General features: G+C 40.7%; 1 protein-coding gene across 1 annotated transcript in view; it reads left to right on the forward strand.

Moving 5' to 3' along the window:
• Positions 1-23,946, forward strand: part of FREM2 (FRAS1 related extracellular matrix 2) — a 167,747-nt gene that overhangs the window by 67,352 nt on the left and 76,449 nt on the right. Inside the window, exons 3-4 of the mRNA XM_088842728.1 lie at positions 8,329-8,475; positions 17,544-17,774. Of these exons, the coding sequence (XP_088698854.1) occupies positions 8,329-8,475; positions 17,544-17,774 (378 nt within the window). The remainder of the gene's footprint in view (positions 1-8,328; positions 8,476-17,543; positions 17,775-23,946) is intronic.

Below are 23,946 nucleotides of genomic sequence, written 5' to 3' on the forward strand. Positions count from 1 at the left end.
TGTGCTTCTTGACCTGCATACAGATTTCTAAAGAGGCAGGTCAGGTGGTCTGGTATTCCCATCTTGAAGAATTTTCCGCAGTTTATTGTGATCCACACAGTCAGAGGCTTTGGCGTAGTCAATAAAGCAAAAGTAGATGTTTTTCTGGAACTCTCTTGCTTTTTTGATGTCTTTCATTATGTCCCACAGTTTGCTCAAACTCATGTCCATTGAATCAATGATGCTATCCAGCCATCTCATCCTCTGTTTCCCCCTTCTTCTCCTGCCTTCAGTCTTTCCCAGCATCATGGTCATTATATGTATTGAGTAGAATTCCCTGTGCTATATGATAGGTTCTTATTAGTTATCTGTTTTATATATAATAGTGTGTTTATGTCAATCCCAGTCTATCCCTCACCCCACTTCCTTCTTGGTAACCATAAATTTGTTTGCCACATCTGTGACTCAATTTTTGTTTTATAAATAGGTTAATTTATGCCATTTTATAAGATTCCACGTATAAGTGATATCACATGATATTTTTCATTTTCTGTCTGACTTACTTCATTCAGTATGACAATCTCAAGCAAAGTTTAAAAGTTCATCCTAACACCAAAAGGGCAATGAAATAAATCCCTTATTTTAATTTTTATTTTTGATTCTCAAAATAATTAATAACATTGATGCTGAAGGTAGTTTCATGGCTAGTGCCCTTACTTTCTAAGAGAACAGGACTGCTTCAGTTCAGTTCAGTTCAGTTCAGTCGCTCAGTCATGTCCGACTCTTTGCGACCCCATGAATCACAGCACTCCAGGCCTCCCTGTCCATCACCAACTCCCGGAGTTCACTCAAACTCATGCCCATCGAGTCGGTGATGCCATCCAGCCATCTCATTCTCTGTCATCCCCTTCTCCTTCCACCCCCAATCCCTCCTCGCATCAGACTCTTTTCCAGTGAGTCAACTCGTCGCATGAGGTGGCCAAAGTATTGGAGTTTCAGCTTTAGCATCAGTCCTTCCAGTGAACACCCAGGATTGATCTCCTCCAGAATGGACTTGTTGGATCTCCTTGCAGTCCAACAAGAGATCTTTTCAAGAAAATTAGAGATACCAAGGGAACATTTCATGCAAAGATGGGCTCGATAAAGGACAGAAATGGTATGGACCTAACAGAAGCAGAAGATATTAAAAAGAGGTGGTGAGAATACACAGAAGAACTGTACAAAAAAGATCTTCATGACAAAGATAATAACGATGGTGTGATCACTCACCTGGAGCCAGACATCTTGGAATGTGAAGTCAAGTGGGCCTTAGAGAGCATCACTATGAACAAAGCTAGTGGAGGTGATGGAATTTCAGTTGAGCTATTTCAAATCCTGAAATATGATGCTGTGAAAGTGCTGCACTCAATATGCCAGCAAATTTGGAAAGCTCAGCAGTAGCCACAGGACTGGAAAAGGTCAGTCTTCATTCCAATCCCAAAGAAAGGCAATGCCAAAGAATGCTCAAACTACTGCACAATTGCACTCATCTCACACACTAGTAAAGTCATGCTCAAAATTCTCCAAGCCAGGCTTCAGCAATATGTAAACCGTGAACTCCCAGATGTTCAAGCAGGTTTTAGAAAAGGCAGAGGCACCAGAGATCAAATTGCCAACATCCGCTGGATCATGGAGAAAGCAAGAGAGTTCCAGAAAAACATCTATTTCTGCTTCATTGACTATGCCAAAGCCTTTGACTGTGTGGATCACAATAAACTGTGGAACATTCTGAAAGAGATGGGAATCCCAGAGCACCTGACCTGCCTCTTGAGAAACCTGTATGCAGGTCAGGAAGCAACAGTCAGAACTGGACATGGAACAACAGGACTGCTTAGGAATCAAATTATCAAATATTCCCTATAAATTAGGTAATTCTGTTACCTTAATCTTTTCTATATTAATATCTATCTCTACTGCTGATTTAAAGGTTGATATTCAGCTTTTAAAAATAACCATATATTTGATTTCCAATTCACTCTCAGGCTGAACTTTATTCTAAACAAACGGAACCGTAGCAAGCTAGAGTCAGCCACGACTGAGCGACTGAACTGAGAACTGAGGAAGCTAGAAAATCTTAGGGCTTCCCTTATGGTTAAGATGGTAAAGAATCTGCCTGCAATGCAGGAGACACAGGTTTGATAAAATCTTAGCAGGTTGGAAAAATATTACCAGTGGAATTATGTTCTGCTGGAAGCTAGCTTTTCTTCATGAAAAAAAAAGGTTGTCAGAGCTTAAACAGGCACCCAGAAATGACCGTTCATTTAAGCACAAATCAAAGTCGTGACACCAGTTTTGTATTGAAAGCAGTGTGCTTTGTCTTTACAGAAAGTAGGCAGCCCTAAGTTCCTAGGGAGGGCTAATTGAAGGTTGTGACTCTTTGTTATTCTAAAATAATCTGTTGTGTTCCCATTGAGAAAGAAGCTGAAGATGACTAAAGACCAGCTGGAAAAGTTCAAAAGAGGTCTTTTCTTCAGAGCCTTAATGGCTGTGGTGTCAGGGTTTGGGGACAAAGCATTTGGGAGTGTAGTTATCAGCTGTCAGACACCTGTTGTATGGATTTATGACACCGGTTACGACTTTAATTTGTTTCCAATGGGAATAGATTCTTCAGCATCATAGATAGCAGAATCTCTCAGAAAAGCAAAGAATGATGTGGAAGTGAAATTCTGTCAGTTTTTTAGGTTGTTTAAATTCATCTAAAATTTCACACTTAGTAAGCTGTGGCTATTATTATTAAAAGGGTCAACACTGATTATCCCTATAGGTTTTAGAGGAATCTACATGGTAGGTAACCCGTAACGTGTAATAAATAATATGTCTTTACTTTCTTTTTCTGTGGACTAGTTTTTGAGAGTTTATTGAATTTGCTGCAGTATTGCTCCTGTTCTGTTTTGGGGGGTTTTTTTTTGGGCCACAAGGCATATGGGATCTTCGCTCCCCAACCAGGGATCGAACCTGCACCCCCTGCATTGGAAGGCAAGGTCTTAACCACTGGACCTCCAGGGAAGTCCCTTTACATTCTTTAGATGAAGTACAGAGTTCCATGTGCAAGACTGATTTTATTTTTTTTACCTTAAATCTTTTAATGTTGCAAAATTTCATTCCTTTGAACTAAAAATAGGAACTGCATCAAAATGAGCTTATATGCAAGGTCAATTTTAACAATCAGAGTTACAATAAAGTTCAGCTTGGCTCTTCAGTTCCTTATATCACTCCTGCACAATAAACAGTGCCTAAGATTTTGCAGATTCTGAGATGCAGTATGATTCCCGTAGGCAGAAATCAGAAGAGTTATGCAGTATTTAATTCTATTCAGAGTGAAGCATTATACACTAACATTCTAGCCTCTAGTAAGATATCTACTTAAAAATCCTCAGTGAACGCTGAGCATTTCAAACAATTACCTGGATTGAGTCTTGGTCTTGTGAAGCAAAGTTTCTCAGTGTTTCTTTTGAATTTTATTTCAAATAAAAGCTGAAAGTGGTGGACATATGAAGTCCTTGGCGAACTTATTCAGCTGTCTGTCACTTGAAACCCCTGATTAACCAGTAACCTGGCACTCTGATCCTTCCAGGACATAAACACCGACCGGAAAATAAGCTTTATAAATCTGTAAGTAGAGGTGAAATTGGCCATCCCTGATGCTGATTGCAGCCATGAAATTAAAAGACGCTTACTCCTTGGAAGTAAAGTTATGACCAACCTAGATAGCATATTAAAAAGCAGAGACATTACTTTGCCAACCAAGGTCCGTCTAGTCAAGGCTATGGTTTTTCCCGTGGTCATGTATGGATGTGAGAGTTGGACGGTGAAGAAAGCTGATCGCCGAAGAATTGATGCTTTTGAACTGTGGTGCTGGAGAAGACTCTTGAGAGTCCCTTGGACTGCAAGGAGATCCAACCAATCCATTCTAGAGGAGATCAATCCTGGGTGTTCATTGGAAGGACTGATGCTAAAGCTGAAACTCCAATACTTTGGCCACCTCATGCGACGAGTTGACTCACTGGAAAAGACTCTGATGCTGGGAAAGGTTGGGGGCGGGAGGAGAAGGGGACGACAGAGAATGAGATGGCTGGATGGCATCACCGACTCTGTGAGTTTGAGTGAACTCCGGGAGTTGGTGATGGACAGGGAGGCCTGGCGTGCTGTGATTCATGGGGTTGCAAAGAGTCGGACATGACTGAACGACTGAACTGAACTGAACTGAAGACCATCTCTTCTACTTTATAATGCAACAGAAGGGTTAAACAGGGCTTTTGTCATCAATAACCTCTGGAAGTCTGATCTAGACAAATCCAGATTCCAGTAATTCACATTCATAAGTAATCATTTAAAATCTTTACATGGTGTTCATAGAAGTATGCAAGACACTTTAGAAAGAGTGCTATTAAAAATAATTTTATTTAGGAAATTCCCTGGTGGTCCTGTGGTTAGGACTTGGTACTTTCATTGCCAGGGTCCCAGTTTCGATTCCTGGTTGGGGAACTAAGATCCTGCAAGCAGCATGGCACAGTCAAAAAAAGATTTTTTTAATTAAAAATTTTTTTGTTGTTTTAAAAAGATACCTCGCTAAAAGGGATATGTTACATTTATATAGGATATTTATATTGCCCGATAAATGAAGCATTTCTGAACTTTCAACCGAGATGTTAGAGTGTCTAATTCATTAAATCATCATTTTTGTAACACTAAGCAAAATGAACTCCCTGCTCTCCGAGGTCATGGGTTACAATGGGAGGAGACAGTGTGAACAAACAAAAGCGAAAGCATTAATGGGATAGAGGCTGTGGAAAGCACTGTAAGGAAAAATTACCCAGAATAAAGGCGCTTGAAAATGCTGGGTTTTTTATTGGTGTTTGCCGTTTGATACTAATGTCAAGAAAAGGCCTCATTGACTTGAGATTCTTAAAACATATAATATTTAGGAAAAGGGTAATATTTTCCAGAGTATTTCAGGAAAGAGAATCAGATCTTAAAATTAGCTAAAAATGATTAAAGAGAAATGGTATGCTTAATGATGTCATTCTTAGACACAGCGGAAAGAGACACTCAGGAAGAAAGTATACAGACTGTAATAAAATTCATTTGTTGACCATATTAAACATAAGAGTTACTGAATAGGTCAGGCGTGATTAATCACTGTCAAGTCAAACTGTAGTATGTGTTTTATTTTTATTTTTTTGTAAGCTGAGAGCTGTTAAGAAATAAGGAATAAAACAGGAGTTGCAAAGTATCCATTTTATAACTGAAAATCGTATTTAATCCATAGGCCTTTTATCGATAGTCAAGGAAGAATCGGTAGACCTCAGAGCGTCCCTGCCATTACACGAGCTTTGGACACTAGCAGGATGAATTTGACCAGGGCCTGTCCTGGGGTGGGGGAGTTGGGGGGGGTGCTCAGGTGAAATAAGCACGAAGATAAAGAATTACAATTACCCTGATTGAAGATACAGAAGCAGTACCCACAGCATGCTAAGCCAGGCTTCCTGAGCTGGTGATCTGGCCTTAAACAAATTAAGGAGGAATAGGAAGCTACAGGTACTCTGAGCAGACTTCCCACGTGCAAAAATCACTCATCAAGTTCAGAAGACAGTGAGGAGTTGGGTGTGAGTGGATGTTCCTCCCTGTGGAGAAGTGATGGGACGTGAAGCTGTAGGTATTCAGATGGACTGACTGGCTTGGAATAGCTGGACCAGAAGTTCGGAAGAAAGCCTAGGACTTAATGGAACCGCAGTCTGAATGAGAGGGAAGTGCAGCATAAAGTTGTTTTCAGGTAATAATGAGAAATCAGAAAACTGTTAGGCATTAACTTAGGTAATTAAATGTCATTCTATTCTTGCTGGGTATCTGTGACTTTCTAGAAGTGTTCTCAGTAACAGAGCATGAAGGCCATAGTGTAAAAAAGCGTTTTTAAAGACAGCAAGCCCAGGTCTTGGCGATGGTAAAACAATGAATGGCCACTCTCAGTCTCTGTGAAAATGACTACAATCAGGAAATGTGTATAATTAAACAGTAGGAGAGGATATCCAGTAAACTGCCAAACTGCCCAAAACGATCGACAGATGAACAGCTGCAGAATTACTGAGATAAGAGGGCTGGAATGATGGCAGGAGGCTTCATGGAGGAGATGGTAAAGGGAGACTTTGAGTAGAAAGTTCAAGCACAAGAGTGACGGGGACATCATCACTGTAGGCAGGAGAGTAGAAGTGACAAGCAGAGCCAGGGAGACCAATCCACGGAGCAGCAAGATCTTGGCTAAACCTCAGAGTAAGCAGGTTAGAGGCAAACGGAATAAGACAGGACAGGTGAAACCAGAAATCTACAGACGGCCTCATGGCTTGATGTGTGCAGCAGATGTAGGGACATGGGGCAAAAAGGACTGAGGATTTAAGGCAGATTAAGAGTTAGGCAGTGGGTGAGCTGGGTGGATTTGAGCGTGCTTGGTGCATCGGAAGGAGCGAGCAAACTTTTTCCAAAGGAGGCTACATTTGTATCACACTGTAATGCCTGCATATAAGGCTTATCTCACTTGATCTAGGCATTAATTACCATTACCCTCATTTGACTCTCCAGATGAGGAAACAGAGGTCTAGGAAAGAAACTTGCTCAAAATCAAACAGCAGATAGAAGTGAAGTGGGCTGTGCACTCAGCCTGTGCCGCACCCCCTCCAGAACAGTACCCAGTGTCTAGGACATGGCAGGCACAATAAGTTAAGAACAGAATGTGGAAGAACTCCTATTCTCCAATCTATGTATCTTATATATTAAAACTTAAACGAAAAGTTGAAACGTCTTCAACCCCACCCATCTAAACACCAAGCAGCTCCCTATTTGTAATGTCTCATGTTACATCCTGGCATTGACAAGCGTCAATATTGTTTCTGTATTTTAAGGGTTTTAAGTATTTCAACAAAAATTTCATATGTTTTTAATGGCTGAATTCTCTTTCATTGATTTTTTATATACCATAAAAATAATAAATTCTAAGATTTTCGATTTGGAGGCTTTTACAGAATGTATTGCAATGTACAGTCCCTTACAAATATATTTTTGCTTCTCCCACAGAAGGACTTACGAGTTCAAGTGATATGAACATCTTTTTGTCTCTTACATATATTGCCATGTAGCTGTCTAAATGGCTTGTGCTGATTTACGATTTAAACAGCAATAAACAAGAAAAACAATTTCCTTACGTAATCTCAGCTGTACTGGGTGTTCTCTTTCACCTTTAGCACATGTCAATTCAAAGCTCAAAGAAGCTGCAATTAAAAAAAATTTTTTTCCAGCAAAGATGAACATTTGTGTCACATGTTTGTTCACTCACTATGTTTCTCTGTGTGCAGATATTTTTTGCCCTCAGTCTATTAAAGCCTTGATGTTTTCCTGTCTCATTTCTTTCTCTCTAGCATAGCCCTGTGTGAATTCAGAAGGGAAGAAACTGAAATTAAAATTGTGCCTCTAGCTGTGTTTAGTATTTGGGCTTTTCCCCACCCTTTTACAGAAAGACTTAAAAGCAATTATTGATGCCTTTGTTTATAAACCTCACCTTACTCTGAAATAATTGGTGTAGATCAAAGGAAATAGAAGGATACATGCATAGTGATCAGCTGATAACCACTTCTCTTTTCTTTTACCTAGCAGAGCAGCTTTCACATTATAGAAATCACACACAAGGTTTATTTTCCCCTCATAGGAAGCCAGCTCCATTTTGGGGGGATGGTGGGAGGAAAAAGCCTTATCTTCAGAGTAGAATGAAATCAATGAAACGAGCTGTCTGTTTGCTCTAAGGAATGGAGTGGACTCTAGTGGGGAAGGGAGGCGGAGAAGGGATATTTGTTTTTCCTTAAGTGGTTATAATTAAAGCCTTCCACCCAATTGTTCAGTGAACCAGAAAAAGGTATTTGTGAAGCTGTGTGTGTGTGTTTAACACCACAAGAACGATTTGCAGCTTTCTTTTTGGCAAAACTTGCTCTCTAGCGGCACCTTGTGGGGAGCGAGTCATCCTTCAGCTTGAATATTCGATTTTGTGAAGCAACAGAATTGCTTTTGGTAGTCCTGCGCTCCTTCCTAGTAATCCGTTTCCCCTGCTAAAGAGGAAGGCATTTTGTGAAGATTTATGTCAGCTATTGTGTGTCTTCATAATAGTTGTTGGACAGTAATCTGGTTTTTCTTGGATATATTCTAGATTGTGAATCAAGCCAAGTAATTAGAGGGATTCCTAATGTTACATCATTTGAATCATCTTTGGAATGTCTAAGGTCATTCTTTAAAGAGAGCACTAATCTGAGGCTTTACACTTTTGTTTTCCAGGTGGAAACAAATTAACCAAGCAGCATTTTCGTCTGAATTGGGCATGGATCTCCTTTGAAAAGGAATATTACTTGATCAATGAGGACTCCAAATTTCTAGATGTTGTGCTTAAGCGTAGAGGTTATTTGGGAGAGACTTCTTTTATAAGTAAGTTTAATTGGCACTTCTGTCCCCAAATCCCTTTTTCTATCAAAAGCTCATGATTTTACAATAATTAAAAAATGTTTCATTTTTCTGGTCTAGGTTTGAAGCTTAGGGAGAGCTTGACAATTAAAGGCTCTTTAAACTGCTGATGAACCGTGCCAAAAGTTTTGTGTTAAGGCTAAAGCAAAGACACGAAGACTGAAAAATAAAGAATATGTAACCAAAACATACATCTCCTCAAATCTTCTACCTACATATGATGTTGCCCTGATATAAATTAACAACAAAATGGCAATAATCGCTCGTATGTAAAAATAATTTAAATGTCACTAGATCTTAGAAGGTTGTTTAGTCGCTCAGTCATGTCCGACTCTTTGCGACCCCCTGGACTGTAGCCTGTCAGGCTTCTCTGTCCACGGGATTTCCCATGCAAGAATACTGGAGTGGGTTGCCATTTCCTTCTCCAAAATCTTAGAATAGGCTCAAGAAAATCTGTAATTTATAAAAGTCTGCTGAAATTCAAATTATGAAAGCTAGTTTGATACTAAGTAAACAAAAAACCTACTTAGTGACTTGTTAGGCATTGAAGTATAATTTACTATCTGTTGCATTCAAATGTTCTGGTAGGTCGCTAAAAGTGTCAAGAATCCTAACACTACATAACAGTGCTACATAAAAGGTATATGTTGTGACTTTTCTTCAGAATTAACAGAAAGGTATTAAACATTAATCATTTTTTGCTGCTTTACCCCTGTATGTGAAACTGAGAGGCAGAAACACATGAGTAAAACCTTTATCAGCTCTAATCTCACATTCAATTTCATGTAAATGTAAAATAGAGGAAAGTAGGTATATTTGTTAAGCAGCCATTTTATCGGCACAAAATATTTGGCATGTTAGTGAAAAGTGATTGCACCCCAGGCAATTATATTATTTTTTAGTAGCCTATGTTATATAGGGGCTTCTCTGGTCTCTCAGTGGTAAAGAATCCTCCTGCCAATGCAAGACATGCAGGTTCAATCCCTGGGTGGGAAAGACCCCTTGGAAAAAGAAATGGCAACCCACTCCAGTATTCTTGCCTGGAGAATCCCATGGACAGAGGAGCCTGGAGGGCTACAGTCCATGGGGTCGCAAAAGAGTCAGACATGATTTAGTGACTAAACAAGAACAACAGTGTTATACAGACATCTAGGCTCATAGAGTTTTCATGGGGTGAAATAGCTTTCATTGAGAGTATCAACTAAGGTAAGAATCTAGGGAAATGTTGGCAGAATAAAAAAGCTGATAACCCTGTGTTTGTTTCCAAAATGGTTATTTGAAATTTTACTGGTCCACAAAATTAAAAAACCTTAAACAGTAGATCCATATCAACACACGGGCACACACAGAGACACATACACACACACACAAGCCCTCACATACACATTCCACACACCAAGCTTTTGCCAGGACCACTGTCCCCACCCACCTGCCGTGATTCCTCCTGATGCCTGGATGCAGGATATTAATTACCCCTGATTTCAGAACGTTTTTGTTGTTTTAATTTTAGAGGAGGGTTTTTCACACCTAGCTTTGCCAGCTCCTCAAGATTGTTCTAGCTTCAGGAGTACTGGTTGACCCTTAGACCCATCCCCCAGCTTTGTTTTTAGCACAGGCCTCTTTGTGGACAGTCACTTACAGTCTGCGTTTAACCTTCTAGAGCAAAGTGAATGCTCTTATTGCCCTCAAAGAACTATGCTCCCTTCAGATCAGAAATCTGATTTATTCTGTCTTACATAGTCAGTGAGAGATGTGCCTTAACTGTGCTTTGTGCTTGAAAATATAGCAGATAAGTTGCAGGGAAAATAATAACTAAAAAATAGAGCATCTTAGCAATTCTTCAGCAAGTCTTCATCTATTTGCATGTTACCTAAATTCCCACTCCTAGTGTGTGAATTTAATTATTCACTCACTTAGTCACTTGATAGGAATGGGAAAGTTAATAGTTGAAAAATATTTTTTCAACTATCTTTTCAGGGACTTCCCTCAAGGTCCCGTGGTTAAGACTTCCCACCCAGTGTAGAGGGTGTGGATTGATCTCTGGTCGGGGAGCTGAAATCTCATGTGCCTTGCAGCCAAAATACCAAATGTAAAGCAGAAGCAATGTTATTACAAATTCAATAAAGACTTGAAAAATGGCCCACATCAAACAGAATATTTTTTTTAAAAAAGACTATCTTTTCAGATTTTTCTCTCTGTTGCACTTTTAAGCTGGATGCTAAAATATTGAATGAGTGCTCTTTTTTTCTCCTGCAGTAATTTTTTTCAATGAACCAGTATTTCCTTCTAGTATGGAAATCACTCACAATCCTATAAAGTCTCTATAGCTCTACTAGGTTAACCTCACCAGGTTACTTAGTAACCTGGGGTGATGGAAAGTTGGAAAGACTTCTGTGCATGGCCCTCACTCATCAATCATTGAAGATGGTAATAGAATTTACATTAGGACTGGAATGGAAAAGCCAGGTTAATGTGAAGGGTGATCCCATGGAAGTTCTACAATGGATATTTTTTCATATTACTATTCCCCTACAACCTCCAATTTCACATATAGACATTTAGAATTGGATAGTTTTATTATAGGAGAAGGTGATGGCAACCCACTCCAGTACTCTTGCCTGGAAAATCCCATGGACAGAGGAGCCTGGTGGGCTGCAGTCTATGGGGTAGCTAGGAGTTGGACACGACTGAGTGACTTCACTTTCATTTTTCACTTTCATGCATTGGAGAAGGAAATGGCAACCCACTCCAGTGTTCTTGCCTGGAGAATCCCAGAGATGGGGGAGCCTGGTGGGCTGCCATCTCTGGGGTCGCACAGAGTCAGACACGACTGAAGCGACTTAGCAGCAGCAGCAGTTTTATTATAGCTAATGGGGCTTCCCAGGTGACTCAGTGATAAAGAATCCACTTGCCAATGCAGGAGACTCGGGTTTGATCTCTGGGTAGGGAAGATCCACCCGGAGGAAGAAATGGCCACCAACTCCAGTATTATTGCCTAGAGAATCTCATGGACAGAGGAGCCTGGTGGGCTACAGTCCATGGGGTCACAAAGAGTCAGACATGACTGATAAACTGAGCATGCATGCATTATAGCTAAAGACAGGATGTTCCTTACCTACAGGCACACAGTTAAAAATCATGATTTTATATATGTATTTTCCCAGAGATAATTGTTCATTTTGTAACCATAATAACCCAGTAATAAATTAAATCTGTATTTGCATTTCATAAAAGAAATTCAATTTCAAACATATAATTACTTCCAGTTATCAAACATTTACTAAATACAAACTATTCAGCTAAGCACATTAATTACTCTACCCATTGCTTTTTATACTTTACAATCCTTTATTCACGAACTCAACTAGTATTTTCCTGAGTGCTTGGTAAGTGCCAGACACTGTGTTAGAAAATGGACTATGAAGTAATGGCTGTATTTATGGTGTTGTTGTTTAGTTGTTAAGTCATGTTTGATTCTTTTGCAACCCCATGGGCTGTAGCCCACTAGGCTCCTCTGTCCATGGGATTTCTCAGGCAAGAAAACTGGAGAGGGTTGCCATTTCCTTCTCCAGGGGATCTTCCCAACCCAAGGATTGAACTGGCAGGTGGATTCTTTACCACTGAGCCACCTGGGAGTTTACTGTAATGAGTTATTGAGTTATTATGGGCGAGGCCTAGTTCTCAAACCTTACATTGTCAGCCCCACTAGAAGAGGGTCACTACATTCTCCATTATACAGGTAAGGAAACAGAAGGTTGCCAAATTCTCAGAGTTACACAGCTACTAAGGGGCAGGGGTGAGATTTGGTTCCAAGCCTGACTGTCTTAATTACCACCCTGTGGAGAAGGAAATGGCAACCCACTCCAGTGTTCTTGCCTGGAGAATCCCAGGGACGGGGGAGCCTGATGGGCTGCCATCTATGGGGTCGCACAGAGTCGGACACGACTGAAGTGACTTAGCAGCAGCAGTGCTTCTTAAATCCTCCCTATGATCCCATAGCCTCTGTGTGGCTGAGGAAGGATTGAAATCTAACCTCTCATTCCAAACTGTGTGCTGAGTTGCTTTAGTCGTGTCTGATCTTTTTTTGTGGCCCCATGGACTATAGCCCACCAGGCTCCTCTGTCCATGGGATTTCCCAGACAAGAATACTGGAGTGGGTTGCCATTCCCTTCTCCAGGGGATCTTCTTGCCCCAGGGATCGAACCTGTGTCTCTTACATCTCCTGCATTGACAGGCAGGTTCTTTACCACTAGTGCCACCTGGGAAGCCCACAGTACCTTACTTAACCTCCATGCCATTTTTCCACACCACAGGAAGAGATGCAATTGTAACTTTATTCAGTAAATCAGAGTAATACATTTTCTTTAATAATTATCTTTGAAAAAAAGAAACATCAATTTAAGCCTAATTTGTAAGCTTTTAATTTCCAGAATTCTTTTTGCATTGTATAATAATATTTCTGTAATAGGTATGGTTTACCAGCTGAGTATTTGTATCTCCAAGTAGGAGCAAAATTTTTGAACATTGACTATGTGACTGTCTTGTCTATTGCATTCAAGTGTGGACCATCTCCTCCACAATCTGTACACCATTTCTTCATCCTTTATTAAAGTTAGGCACCTCTGTCTAGGGCTTCATGGAGGTATGATGTATTTAGTATGTGTCTACCCACCCATGTGAGTCTTATGCACATTACAAGGGGATCTTGTTAAAATGATTCTGATTAAGTAAGTTTAGGGTATGGCTTGAAATTCTGAATTTCTAACGAGTGCCCAGATCTTGTTTAAGTTGCTGACCCATGGACCACACTTTAAGTAACAAGGTAGATTAGCCCTGTGTTTAGAGTAGGTCTTATGTGTTATTGTACAGGAGACAGGGACCAAGACCATCCCCATGGAAAAGAAATGCAAAAGAGCGAAATGGCTGTCTGAGGAGGCCTTACAAATAGCTGTAAAAAGAAGAGAGGCAAAAAGCAAAGGAGAAAAGGAAAGATATAAGCATCTGAATGCAGAGTTCCAAAGAATAGCAAGGAGAGATAAGAAAGCCTTCCTCAGTGATCAATGCAAAGAAATAGAGGAAAACAACAGAATAGGAAAAACAAGAGACCTCTTCAAGAAAATTAGAGATTCCAAGGGAACATTTCATGCAAAGATGGGCGCGATAAAGGACAGAAATGGTATGGACCTAACAGAAGCAGAAGATATTAAGAAGAGGTGGCAGGAATACACAGAAGAACTGTACAAAAAAGATCTTCATGACCAAGATAGTCACGATAATGTGATCACCGACCTAGAGCCAGACATCTTGGAATGTGAAGTCAAGTGGGCCTTAGAAAGCATCACTACGAACAAAGCTAGTGGAGGTGATGGAATTCCAGTGGAGCTATTTCAAGTCTTGAAAGATGATGCTGTGAAAGTGCTGCACTCAATATGCCAGCAGATTTGGAAAACTCAGCAGTGGCCACAGGACTGGAAGAGGTCAGTCTTCATTCCAATCCCAAAGAAAGGCAATGCCAAAGAATGCTCAAACTACCGCACAATTGCACTCATCTCACACGCTAGTAAAGTCATGCTCAAAATTCTCCAAGCCAGGCTTCAGCAGTATGTAAACCGTGAACTCCCAGATGTTCAAGCAGGTTTTAGAAAAGGCAGAGGCACCAGAGATCAAATTGCCAACATCTGCTGGATCATGGAGAAAGCAAGAGAGTTTCAGAAAAACATCTATTTCTGCTTCATTGACTATGCCAAAGCCTTTGACTGTGTGGATCACAATAAACTGTGGAACATTCTGAAAGAGATGGGAATCCCAGACCACCTGACCTGCCTCTTGAGAAACCTGTATGCAGGTCAGAAAGCAACAGTCAGAACTGGACATGGAACAACCGACTGGTTCCAAATAGGAAAAGGTGTACGTCAAGGCTGTATATTGTCACCTTGCTTATTTAACTTATATGCAGAGTACATCATGAGGAACGCTGGGCTAGAAGAAGCACAAGCTGGAATCAAGATTGCTGGGAGAAATATCAATAACCTCAGATATGCAGATGACACCACCCTTATGGCAGAAAGTGAAGAGGAACTCAAAGGCCTCTTGATGAAAGTGAAAGAGGAGAGTGAAAAGGTTGGCTTGAAGCTCAACATTCAGAAAACAAAGATCATGGCATCTGGTCCCATCACTTCATGGGAAATAGATGGAAAAACAGTGGAAACAGTGTCAGACTTTGTTTTTTTGGGCTCCAAAATCACTGCAGATGCTGATTGCAGCCATGAAATTAAAAGACGCTTGCTCCTTGGAAGGAAAGTTATGACCAACCTTGATAGTATATTAAAAAGCAGAGACATTACTTTGCCAACCAAGGTCCGTCTAGTCAAGGCAATGGTTTTTCCTGTGGTCATGTATGGATGTGAGAGTTGGACTGTGAAGAAAGCTGATCGCCGAAGAATCGATGCTTTTGAACTGTGGTGTTGGAGAAGACTCTTGAGAGTCCCTTATTCTGCAAGGAGATCCAACCAGTCCATTCTAAAGGAGATCAGTCCTGGGTGTTCATTGGAGGGACTGATGCTAAAGCTGAAACTCCAATACTTTGGCCACCTCATGCGACGAGTTGACTCACTGGAAAAGACTCTGATGCTGGGAAAGGTTGGGGGCGGGAGGAGAAGGGGACGACGGAGAATGAGATGGCTGGATGGCATCACCGACTCTGTGGACATGAGTTTGAGTGTACTCCGGGAGTTGGTGATGGACAGGGAGGCCTGGCGTGCTGTGATTCATGGGGTCACGGAGAGTCGGACACGACTGAGCGACTGAACTGAACTGAACTATGTGTTATTTGTGAAAAGGGAATCTTTATTTTTACTCCAAGCAAGTTTAATATTCCATCTGGCTCTTATTCAACCTTTTAAAAAAGATGACATGCCTTTCATTGTTTTCTCATGTTTGAGAAACATGTCAAACAGTTTAAGATGACAATCTTTTCCACAAAATAGAAATCTATTTCTCTTCATTTGATAAATCAAAGATATTGTCTGTTTATACTTCACATCCAGTTGAAAATCTCTTATAAAATCCACCAGAAAATTTCTGGGTGTTTTTTGGCAGCAACAACTGAGATTTGCTTTTGCAATTTATTTTTTATTAGGTTGGATGACTTAATTATCAATTAGAAGGATGACTAGTTGGAACTAGTGGACATTCCTTGTGTTATACGGAATCCTTCTGGTTTTTCACTGCCTTTTGAATCTCTGGGAAAGTAATGCATTGTTGATGAAACAAAACAAAACAGAAAAGTGGGCAGTAGCTATCAGAGGCAAAATAATAGATTCTTTTGCTGGTCGTACCACTGGGAATAAATGGGTCAATGAGCCGCGTGTGTGCTGGAACCTCAAAGAGAATGATTCCTTTCATCATCACCTTGGCAGTAAATTGTGGTGGATCTAAGAAGTGTTGACAGCCACTCTGTGTGTTCTAGGAACCAGAGAGCTAACAGGAAGTCTGAAATGCTCAACAAGATATGTAGTGCTGAAATTCCTGGTTCTGTGCTCCTTTTTTGTTGCCATTCAATAAATTATGCTTTACCTCTTATTGAATGATAGGCAATATTTCTGAGAGCTATAAGAACTGATATATTCAGCTGAAGAAATAATATTCAAGTTGTTCTTGCATAAGCACCACAAGGGCAGAGGTTTTATCTGTTTTGTCTAGTGCTTAGTAGGTGTTCTATGTATATTGGTTGTCGAACAAATCTTACTTGGTCCAGTTTCATTTCTAGTTTGAAGAACAAAGGGACTTTTTTTTTTCTGGAAGCAAGATAACTTTTTCAGTTAAGTACGAAGTGATGCAAAGAATTTATTTTCAGACTTTTTAATTCCAGTAGGCTCAAAATTTTATTTTTCTCCTTTTAAGTCTGTCTTTCTACCAGCTTCTCTGAAAATGGCCAATGTTTAAAGGAATATATTTGAAAATTATTCTATTAACTTGAATCATTGAGAGGTTCTGATTCAGTACCCAAAGATAGAACAAGTACTAACTGCAATTTTATAATTTTTCTGTGATGTTGAATCTGTTGACTCTTATTCATTGCTTTATAGATGATATATTTTATTATTTGAGTATGTGGCATAGTAATGGCGAGTAACGATCTTCTCATAATGTTCTTGGAGACTCAGAGATCCTTCAGCCTTCCCAGCTAGTGGAAACTGACCTTGAGTGAACCCGCAGAGTAAGCCAAACATACTGCTCACAAAAGTCGCATATATTTAGCTCTCCAGTTCTGTTCACTTGGCTTCATGGAATTCTGGAGCGCTCCACAAAGAAAAACCTGGCAATGGTCATGTTGACAAACAGTGAATTAGACTTGTTAAGGGTTTTAATCTTGAGTGAATATTGTAAATTTTTATTATTATTCTTGGTCATTTACAGCTCAGAATGCACTGACTTACAGTCTCTTGTTGGCTTATATTTTCTAGTTAGAGAATTTTTCTCAAGTTTTAAAAATATGACACATACAATACAATCCATGCAAAGAAGTAAGTGTGAAGAGTTTTTAGATTACATGAATTTGTGGGTGTAAGACTATTTCAGAGCGTGAGCATCAGTTTCCTCTGTCGTACTTTACAAGCAGTTCTAATACAAATTTAACTCAAAAATATATGACAGAGGGACTTCCCTAGTGGTCCAGTGGCTAAGACTCTGTGCTCCCCCTGCAGGGGGCCTGGGTTCAATTCCTAGTCAGGGAACTAGATCCCACAAACCTCAACTAAAATTCTTCCTTACCGCAGCTAAGACCTGGAGCAGCCAAATAAATATTTTTTAAAAAAGAATATGTGAAAGAGCCACAGTAGAGCCACAGTAGAACAGAAATCATGGACTGTTAATACCTACAGCAGGACACTTAAAATTATCCATTTCATGGAATCAAAGCAGGATTTACTTTGCACTGCAGGATATCATAACACAGAACGTTAACAACAAGGAAAAGCTTAATAACCCAACTGCAAATGACACTACAGCTATGATGTTGTGTTTTTGTGAAGGTATTAGCACAAGAGATGGGACTGCAAAAAAAGACAAGGACTTCAAGGGCAAAGCACAGAAACAAGTGCAGTTCAACCCAGGCCAGACCCGGGCCACGTGGAGAGTGCGGATTCTGAGCGACGGGGAGCACGAGCAGTCCGAGACCTTCCAGGTGGTTCTCTCAGAGCCCGTGCTGGCTGCCCTGGAGTTCCCCGCAGTGACCACAGTGGAGATTGTGGACCCAGGAGATGGTAAGCACAACCGTCACCTCGCTCGTGTTGTCGCTGCTGGATTTTTATGACAAAGCACTTTGCGAAGGAGGGTTTTACATGTAATGGTTGTATTTCCATAGCACGGACTTTTCTAGATGAATGGTTCAGCATTCTTAGATATGCTGCTGGATTAGGGAACTCAAAAATGAAAGAAGAGAAGCTATGCTTTTTTTAAGTTAGTGAACTAAGAGTATGCATAGGATCATCTATGTGTTCTTTCTCGTTATCATTCTATCCTTTAGAACCAACATCACTGATCTCATTTTGCTAGAATTATTTCATGACTTTGTTGTTGTTTAGTCACTCAGTCGTCTCCGACTCTTTGCGACCCCGTGGACTGCAGCACACCAGGCCTCTGTGTCCTTCACTATCTCCCAGTTTGCCCAAGTTCATGTCCATTGCATTGGTGATGCCATCCAGCCATCTCATCCTCTGACGCCCTCTTAGCCTTCTGCCCTCAATCTTTACCAGCATCAGGGACTTTTTTAAGTCTTTCAAATGTCGTTTAAACAAATACTTTAAGGATTAGACGGTTTGGGGATTAATTTGTTCCCCATATAACACTTAATTATTCAAATTTCTTCATATCTTCATCAGTCAAAACTTTTCATCCTGCTGTATGTTTCCATATTTCTTACATAACCGCCAACCCACCGCCTCTCTTTGGTGAAAAATGTCTTGAATCATTGCTCTTAATTTCTATGAAATCATGTTTTCTTGTCATTGCACAGCCTTGGCTGATGTTGGTTAAAATGAACCTCACTGCTTTTGAGTGTAATTTGACCTTCCCTTCCCCTGTCACACTCCTACAGTCCTGACTTGTCTCAATGCAGCCAAGAAGAAAAAAAAGGTTGAATTGGCTTTTTGAGGGCTGGCATTTATACAAAACTTGGAGAGACTCCGCTAAAGCTGAAATCCTGTCAGAAGACAGACATGACTTTCTTTTTAAACTGCCAGCCTACTTTATTTCATCAGCCAGAAAACTCTTAAATGTTCTGTGAAGATACAATCTACTGAGTACATGAAATAGAGACGTATGTGGAAATCTCTGGGTTGAACAACGGAGCATAATTAAGGAGAGAGGATAGGAGAACCGGAGCTCCGGCTCTGTTTGTTTAACATCTTTGTCCTTAGTTGAAAATGAAGTTCAGTTATGTTTATCATTTCCATTAAAGAACAGTCAACAATTTAATTACATTTAATTTTATCTGCATTATCTAGGAATAAACAATTAAATTTTCTTTTAGTCCTGAGTTTTGGGTAAGTTTTGGGTAAGCTAGCATAATAAAGCTTCTCTCTTTGGAACAAGCCTATGACAGCTTTACTGCATATAAACTGGCCCATTAGTTAGAGCTTGTTTGAAGCCACTGCTTGGTATTTGCCCATTGGTATAATTGCCGTACTTGACCTTAAGGAATAAGACACTTAAATTCATGTGCTTTCCTATTTATAAGCCCAGCGTAACACAGAATACTCTCTACTCATATTAAGTCTGAGAAGTGGGATTTTAATAACAAATACACACACACTCATACTCTTTATATAATCTTCAGTTCAGTTGAGTTCAGTCGCTCAGTTGTGTCCGACTCTTTGCAACCCCATGAATCACAGCATACCAGGCCTCCCTGTCCATCACCAACTCCCGGAGTTCACGCAAACTCATGTCCATCGAGTTGGTGATGCTATCCAGACATCTCATTCTCTGTCGTCCCCTTCTCCTCCTGCCCCTAATCCCTCCCAGCATCAGAGTATTTTCCAGTGAATCAACTCGTCACATGAGGTGGCCAAAGTATTGGAGTTTCAGCTTCAGCATCAGTCCTTCCAATGAACACCCAGGATTGATCTCCTTTAGAATGGACTGGTTGGATTTCCTTGCAGCCCAAGTGACTCTCAAGAGTCTTCTCCAGCACCACAGTTCAAAAGCCTCAGTTCTTTGGCGATCAGCATTCTTTACAGTCTAACTCTCACATTAAAGGCTACCAAATAAAACCTTGCCATAATTTCATCTTATGTAATGGTCATCCAAGCTGTCTTGGCATTTTCTGGATGAAGTTCAGCCCCATCCGTTCCAGGCCATGATCATCCCTGTGATGACTGACAAATGTTCTGGTACAGCAAATGCCTGGTTATGTTCCATGTCTTGTCGAAGACCAATGGTCTTGAAATTATAAGACCTGGCTCTGATTCCCGACTCTGCCATCTCTAGTTGTCTGACCTTAATCAAGTCAAACAGCTTTTATTAATATTTTGCTTCTCAATGAACAAAAAAGAAAAATTACTCTCTTGCTGCATTCTTATGAAAGAGTTCCATAAAAACAAGAAGCACAATACAAATATGGTTGTTATTTCTCTTTTCATAAATATAGTGTTATATTTCATATTCACAGATTAAACAATCTTTTTTCTTTCCCCAAAGGATTGCTTTCCTAACCATTTCAAAAGTTCAGTTGTTTCTTTCTATTCTCTCTTATAACTCTTCACCTATAAATTCACTAGCTCTAGGAACCATTGTGTCTATAAGCTCTCTTGTTGCATAGTAATTCTAGGACGTGTAATGAGACTGTTTCTTCATGTATTAAAAATGTATCCAACTCACACTGGTGCTGAGCACAGCACTCTGTATTGGGGATGCAAAGATAATAGGATAAATGCCCTCTATCAAAGAGCATATGGAATAATGGGAAATAGAGCTGTATATATCAGTGGTGGCAACAGAGGGTGATGAAGGAGAGCAAAGGGTGATGGGAAACAACAGAGAATGTGCCTTATGGGAACAAGGAGCGGGGAACAGCAACTCGGCTCTGTCTTAGGCTGGGAACTGCTTTTACTTATTAGCTATTTAATATTGCCGCTAAAGGTCGGACACGACTGAGCGACTTCACTTTCACTTTTCACTTTCACACATTGGAGAAGGAAATGGCAACCCACTCCAGTGTTCTTGCCTGGAGAATCCCAGGGACGGGGGAGCCTGGTGGGCTTCCGTCTATGGGGTCACACAGAGTTGGACACGACTGAAGTGACTTAGCAGTAGCAGCAAACACACGCAAGTACTCTTTTGCCAGTTCTTTACTTACCCATCACTGGTACCGATAGTGATAATAACTGAAATTCATCAAGCACTTGCCGTGTGCCAGGCAGTATCCTCAACACATTTTACACATTCTTTCATTCACTCCTTTACCTCACTAACGCTCAGGCTTCTGTACCAGTGTAGGCATTTTACTTGATAAAGTTCTTCTTTTTGAATTCTATTGCTGTGAAGCATGGGTCATTGTCTTAAGAGAAAGAAAAAATTATTAAACACGTGTTCAAAGGACCACACACATTTATACATTTCTGGTACCAAAAGGTCAATAAGGGAAAAAAAAAATGGTACAAAATAGAACTATTTCATGTGATGGGAAAGTTACCAAAATAAAAACATTTAATGATATGAACGAAGATTACCCAGAGATTCACTCTAACCAAAGTATTTGCACAGTGCTTTAGAATAATTTTTGGTCCTCATGGTATCCTAATGTGAACTTACCACACTTACCATGTGACTTAGATATGTTTTCATTATTCTTATTTTTTAAAGTTCCTATTAAATTAGCCTATTTATCTGTTTTAGAGTTTAAAAAAAAAAGAAACACATTGAAATGTAAGAAAGCTTTCCATCCGTGTTCAACTATCAATGGCAGACTCCACATTCACTGCCATTTGTTGGTTAGTCTGAGGGCATACAGGCAGCCTGAAGCTGTCCCAGAATATCTTCTGGGTCATTTTTGAACATGCCAAATTTCTTAAAGATGATGGACACTCAGTGCCTTCATCCAGGCACTGTATTTTTCTTTCCCTTCTTTGTTCTATTATAGCAAAGAGTTTTAGGAGTTATTTTTTCTCTCCTGTTTTTAGCAGTCTCTCTTTTTCAATCTGCTCAATATAGTTGAGAAAAGGACATCTTTCAAATGTAGTTACAACTGTTTTATTTCTGAGAACAGAAGTCATTTTTTGCCTGAGTTACAGCACAGTCAAAACCTAAAAATAAAATTGCTGTTAAATGAATCAAAGTACTCCTTTCAATTTAGTCACAGGCTAATAAAGAGTACATTCATTTTATTCGACTTCATCTTTCAAAACAAAGAATAGTGGGACCAATCTGAAGATATAAAGGTAACACATGTTCCTTGTCAAGAATTCAGATATTTAAAGAAATGAAAGTCACCAGTGGTCCTACCATGTGAAAATAACCAGTGCTTACATCTCAGAGGATGACCCTTTTCTGTGTCTCTGTTAACTTAGTAAGGGCTTCCCGGGTGGCACAGTGATGAAGAATCTGCCTGCCGAGGCAGGAGACAGGAGACGCAGGTTCGATCCCTGGTTCAGGAAGATCCCCTAGAGTAGGAAATGGCAGCCCACTCCAGTATTCTTGCATGGAAAATCCCATGGACAGAGGAGCCTGGCAGTCTACAGTCCAAAGGTTTGCAAAGAGTTGGACACGACTGAGCCCAGCTCACACATTTACTGAGTAGAGAGTTCAACTGTTTCTCCAGTATCACCCTCGCTTTGTCTCTCGGTGTATATAGTAGTGTGTATCTGTTAATCACAAACTCTTAATGTATTGCTCCCCAAAGCTTTCCCCATTGGTAACCATAAGTTTTATTCCACAATAAAACTTTCCCCCTCCTCTGACTGCTCTGGGAATGGTGGCTGACTCCCTTGCTATCGCAAAGCTCTGAACAAATCGCCTTTGCTTGTTTCATAGCATAGGGTGGTCTTTGTTTCCACAGTATCTTGCTCTGAGTAATACCAAAGTGCTTCCAATGTACTTAAGTCCTGAAAACTCCATGGATCCTCCTACCACCCACCTCATCACCACTTCACTGGCTCCGTGTTCTGTCCTGTCCTCCTTGCCCAGTTGACTTGAACCGTGTTAGCATCCTGGCCATTCCTTGTATGGGCTTCCCTGGTGGCTCAGTGGTTAAGAGTCTGCCTGCAGTGCTGTAGGAGACACAGGTTCAATCCCTGGGTCAGGAAAATCCCCTGGAGAAGGAAATGGCCACAGCCTGCAGTATTCTTAACTGGGAAATTCCATGGATAGAGGAGTCTGGTAGGCCATAGTCCTTGGGGTTGCAGAGTCAGACACCACTTAGTGACTAAACCACCACCACCATTCCTTGTGTATACCCGGGGCCGTTTTCACTTGTTCATACCTTTGCCTGGAATTCTCTTCTCTGAGTTACTCACATGGGGTATTTCATTATCAGTTTTCAATCTCAGCTCAAATGTGATTCCATCAAAGAGACTCTCCTGTTTGATACAGACCTGCCATGGCATTCACATGCCCCAGACCTCTCTACACCCTCAGCACACTCCACCTTCTCCCTGTCATTTGTCACCTCCTGACATACTGTGTATTTTCTTGAATATTTGTGTATTTTCTTCTTCTTCACTCCCAACTAGAATGAAAACTCCATGAGACCAGGGATTTTTTTACTTGCTTATCTCCTCTGCTTAGTTCAGTGTCTGGCAAGTTGAAGTCACCCCATCAACGTTTGATAAATGAATAATTAGCTGTGAAAGCTTATATCCACAGCTTTTTTAATGGTGCCATTTTTTAAACTTGTATATCAGAGTCCCAGGAGAAAACAAAAGGCACATTCAAAGTTAGCAGTTTTAAAATACTTGAATAACAAGACTATTCGCAAAGGTGAGGGCGAGAATTGGGAAACCACCAGGGCTTCTCAGGTGGCACTGGTGGTAAAGAATCTCTGCCAATGCAGGAGATGCAAGAGACGTGGGTTCGATCCCTGGGTCAGGAAGATCCCCTGGAGAAGGAAACGGCAGCCCAGTCCAGTATTCTGCCTGGAGAATCCCATGGACAGAGGCTACAGTCCATGGAGTCCCAAAGAGTTGGACGTGACTGAATGAGGGAGCGCAGCACAGGTCTAGTTAAGTGCCTCGAGGCTGGTAAGAGCATCACTGCCTCGAGCCTGCGGGAAAGGAGGAGGAGGACTCAGCTGAGTCAGCGTGTGAGCTGGGGCAGCCAGTGGGCACAGTGACCTTTATTTGTTGGGGTGCTGCCAGCTCTGGGACCTTGAGGGGAGGCGAGGGGAAGGTCCTATCTGTGCTGCCCTTTGGCTGGCCCAGCCAGAAGCCAGAGAACAAG

Source organism: Moschus berezovskii, chromosome 13 (assembly GCF_049115385.1).
Source record: "Moschus berezovskii isolate FMDL1 chromosome 13, NW_MosBer_1.0, whole genome shotgun sequence".
Classification (NCBI taxonomy): Eukaryota; Metazoa; Chordata; class Mammalia; order Artiodactyla; family Moschidae; genus Moschus; species Moschus berezovskii.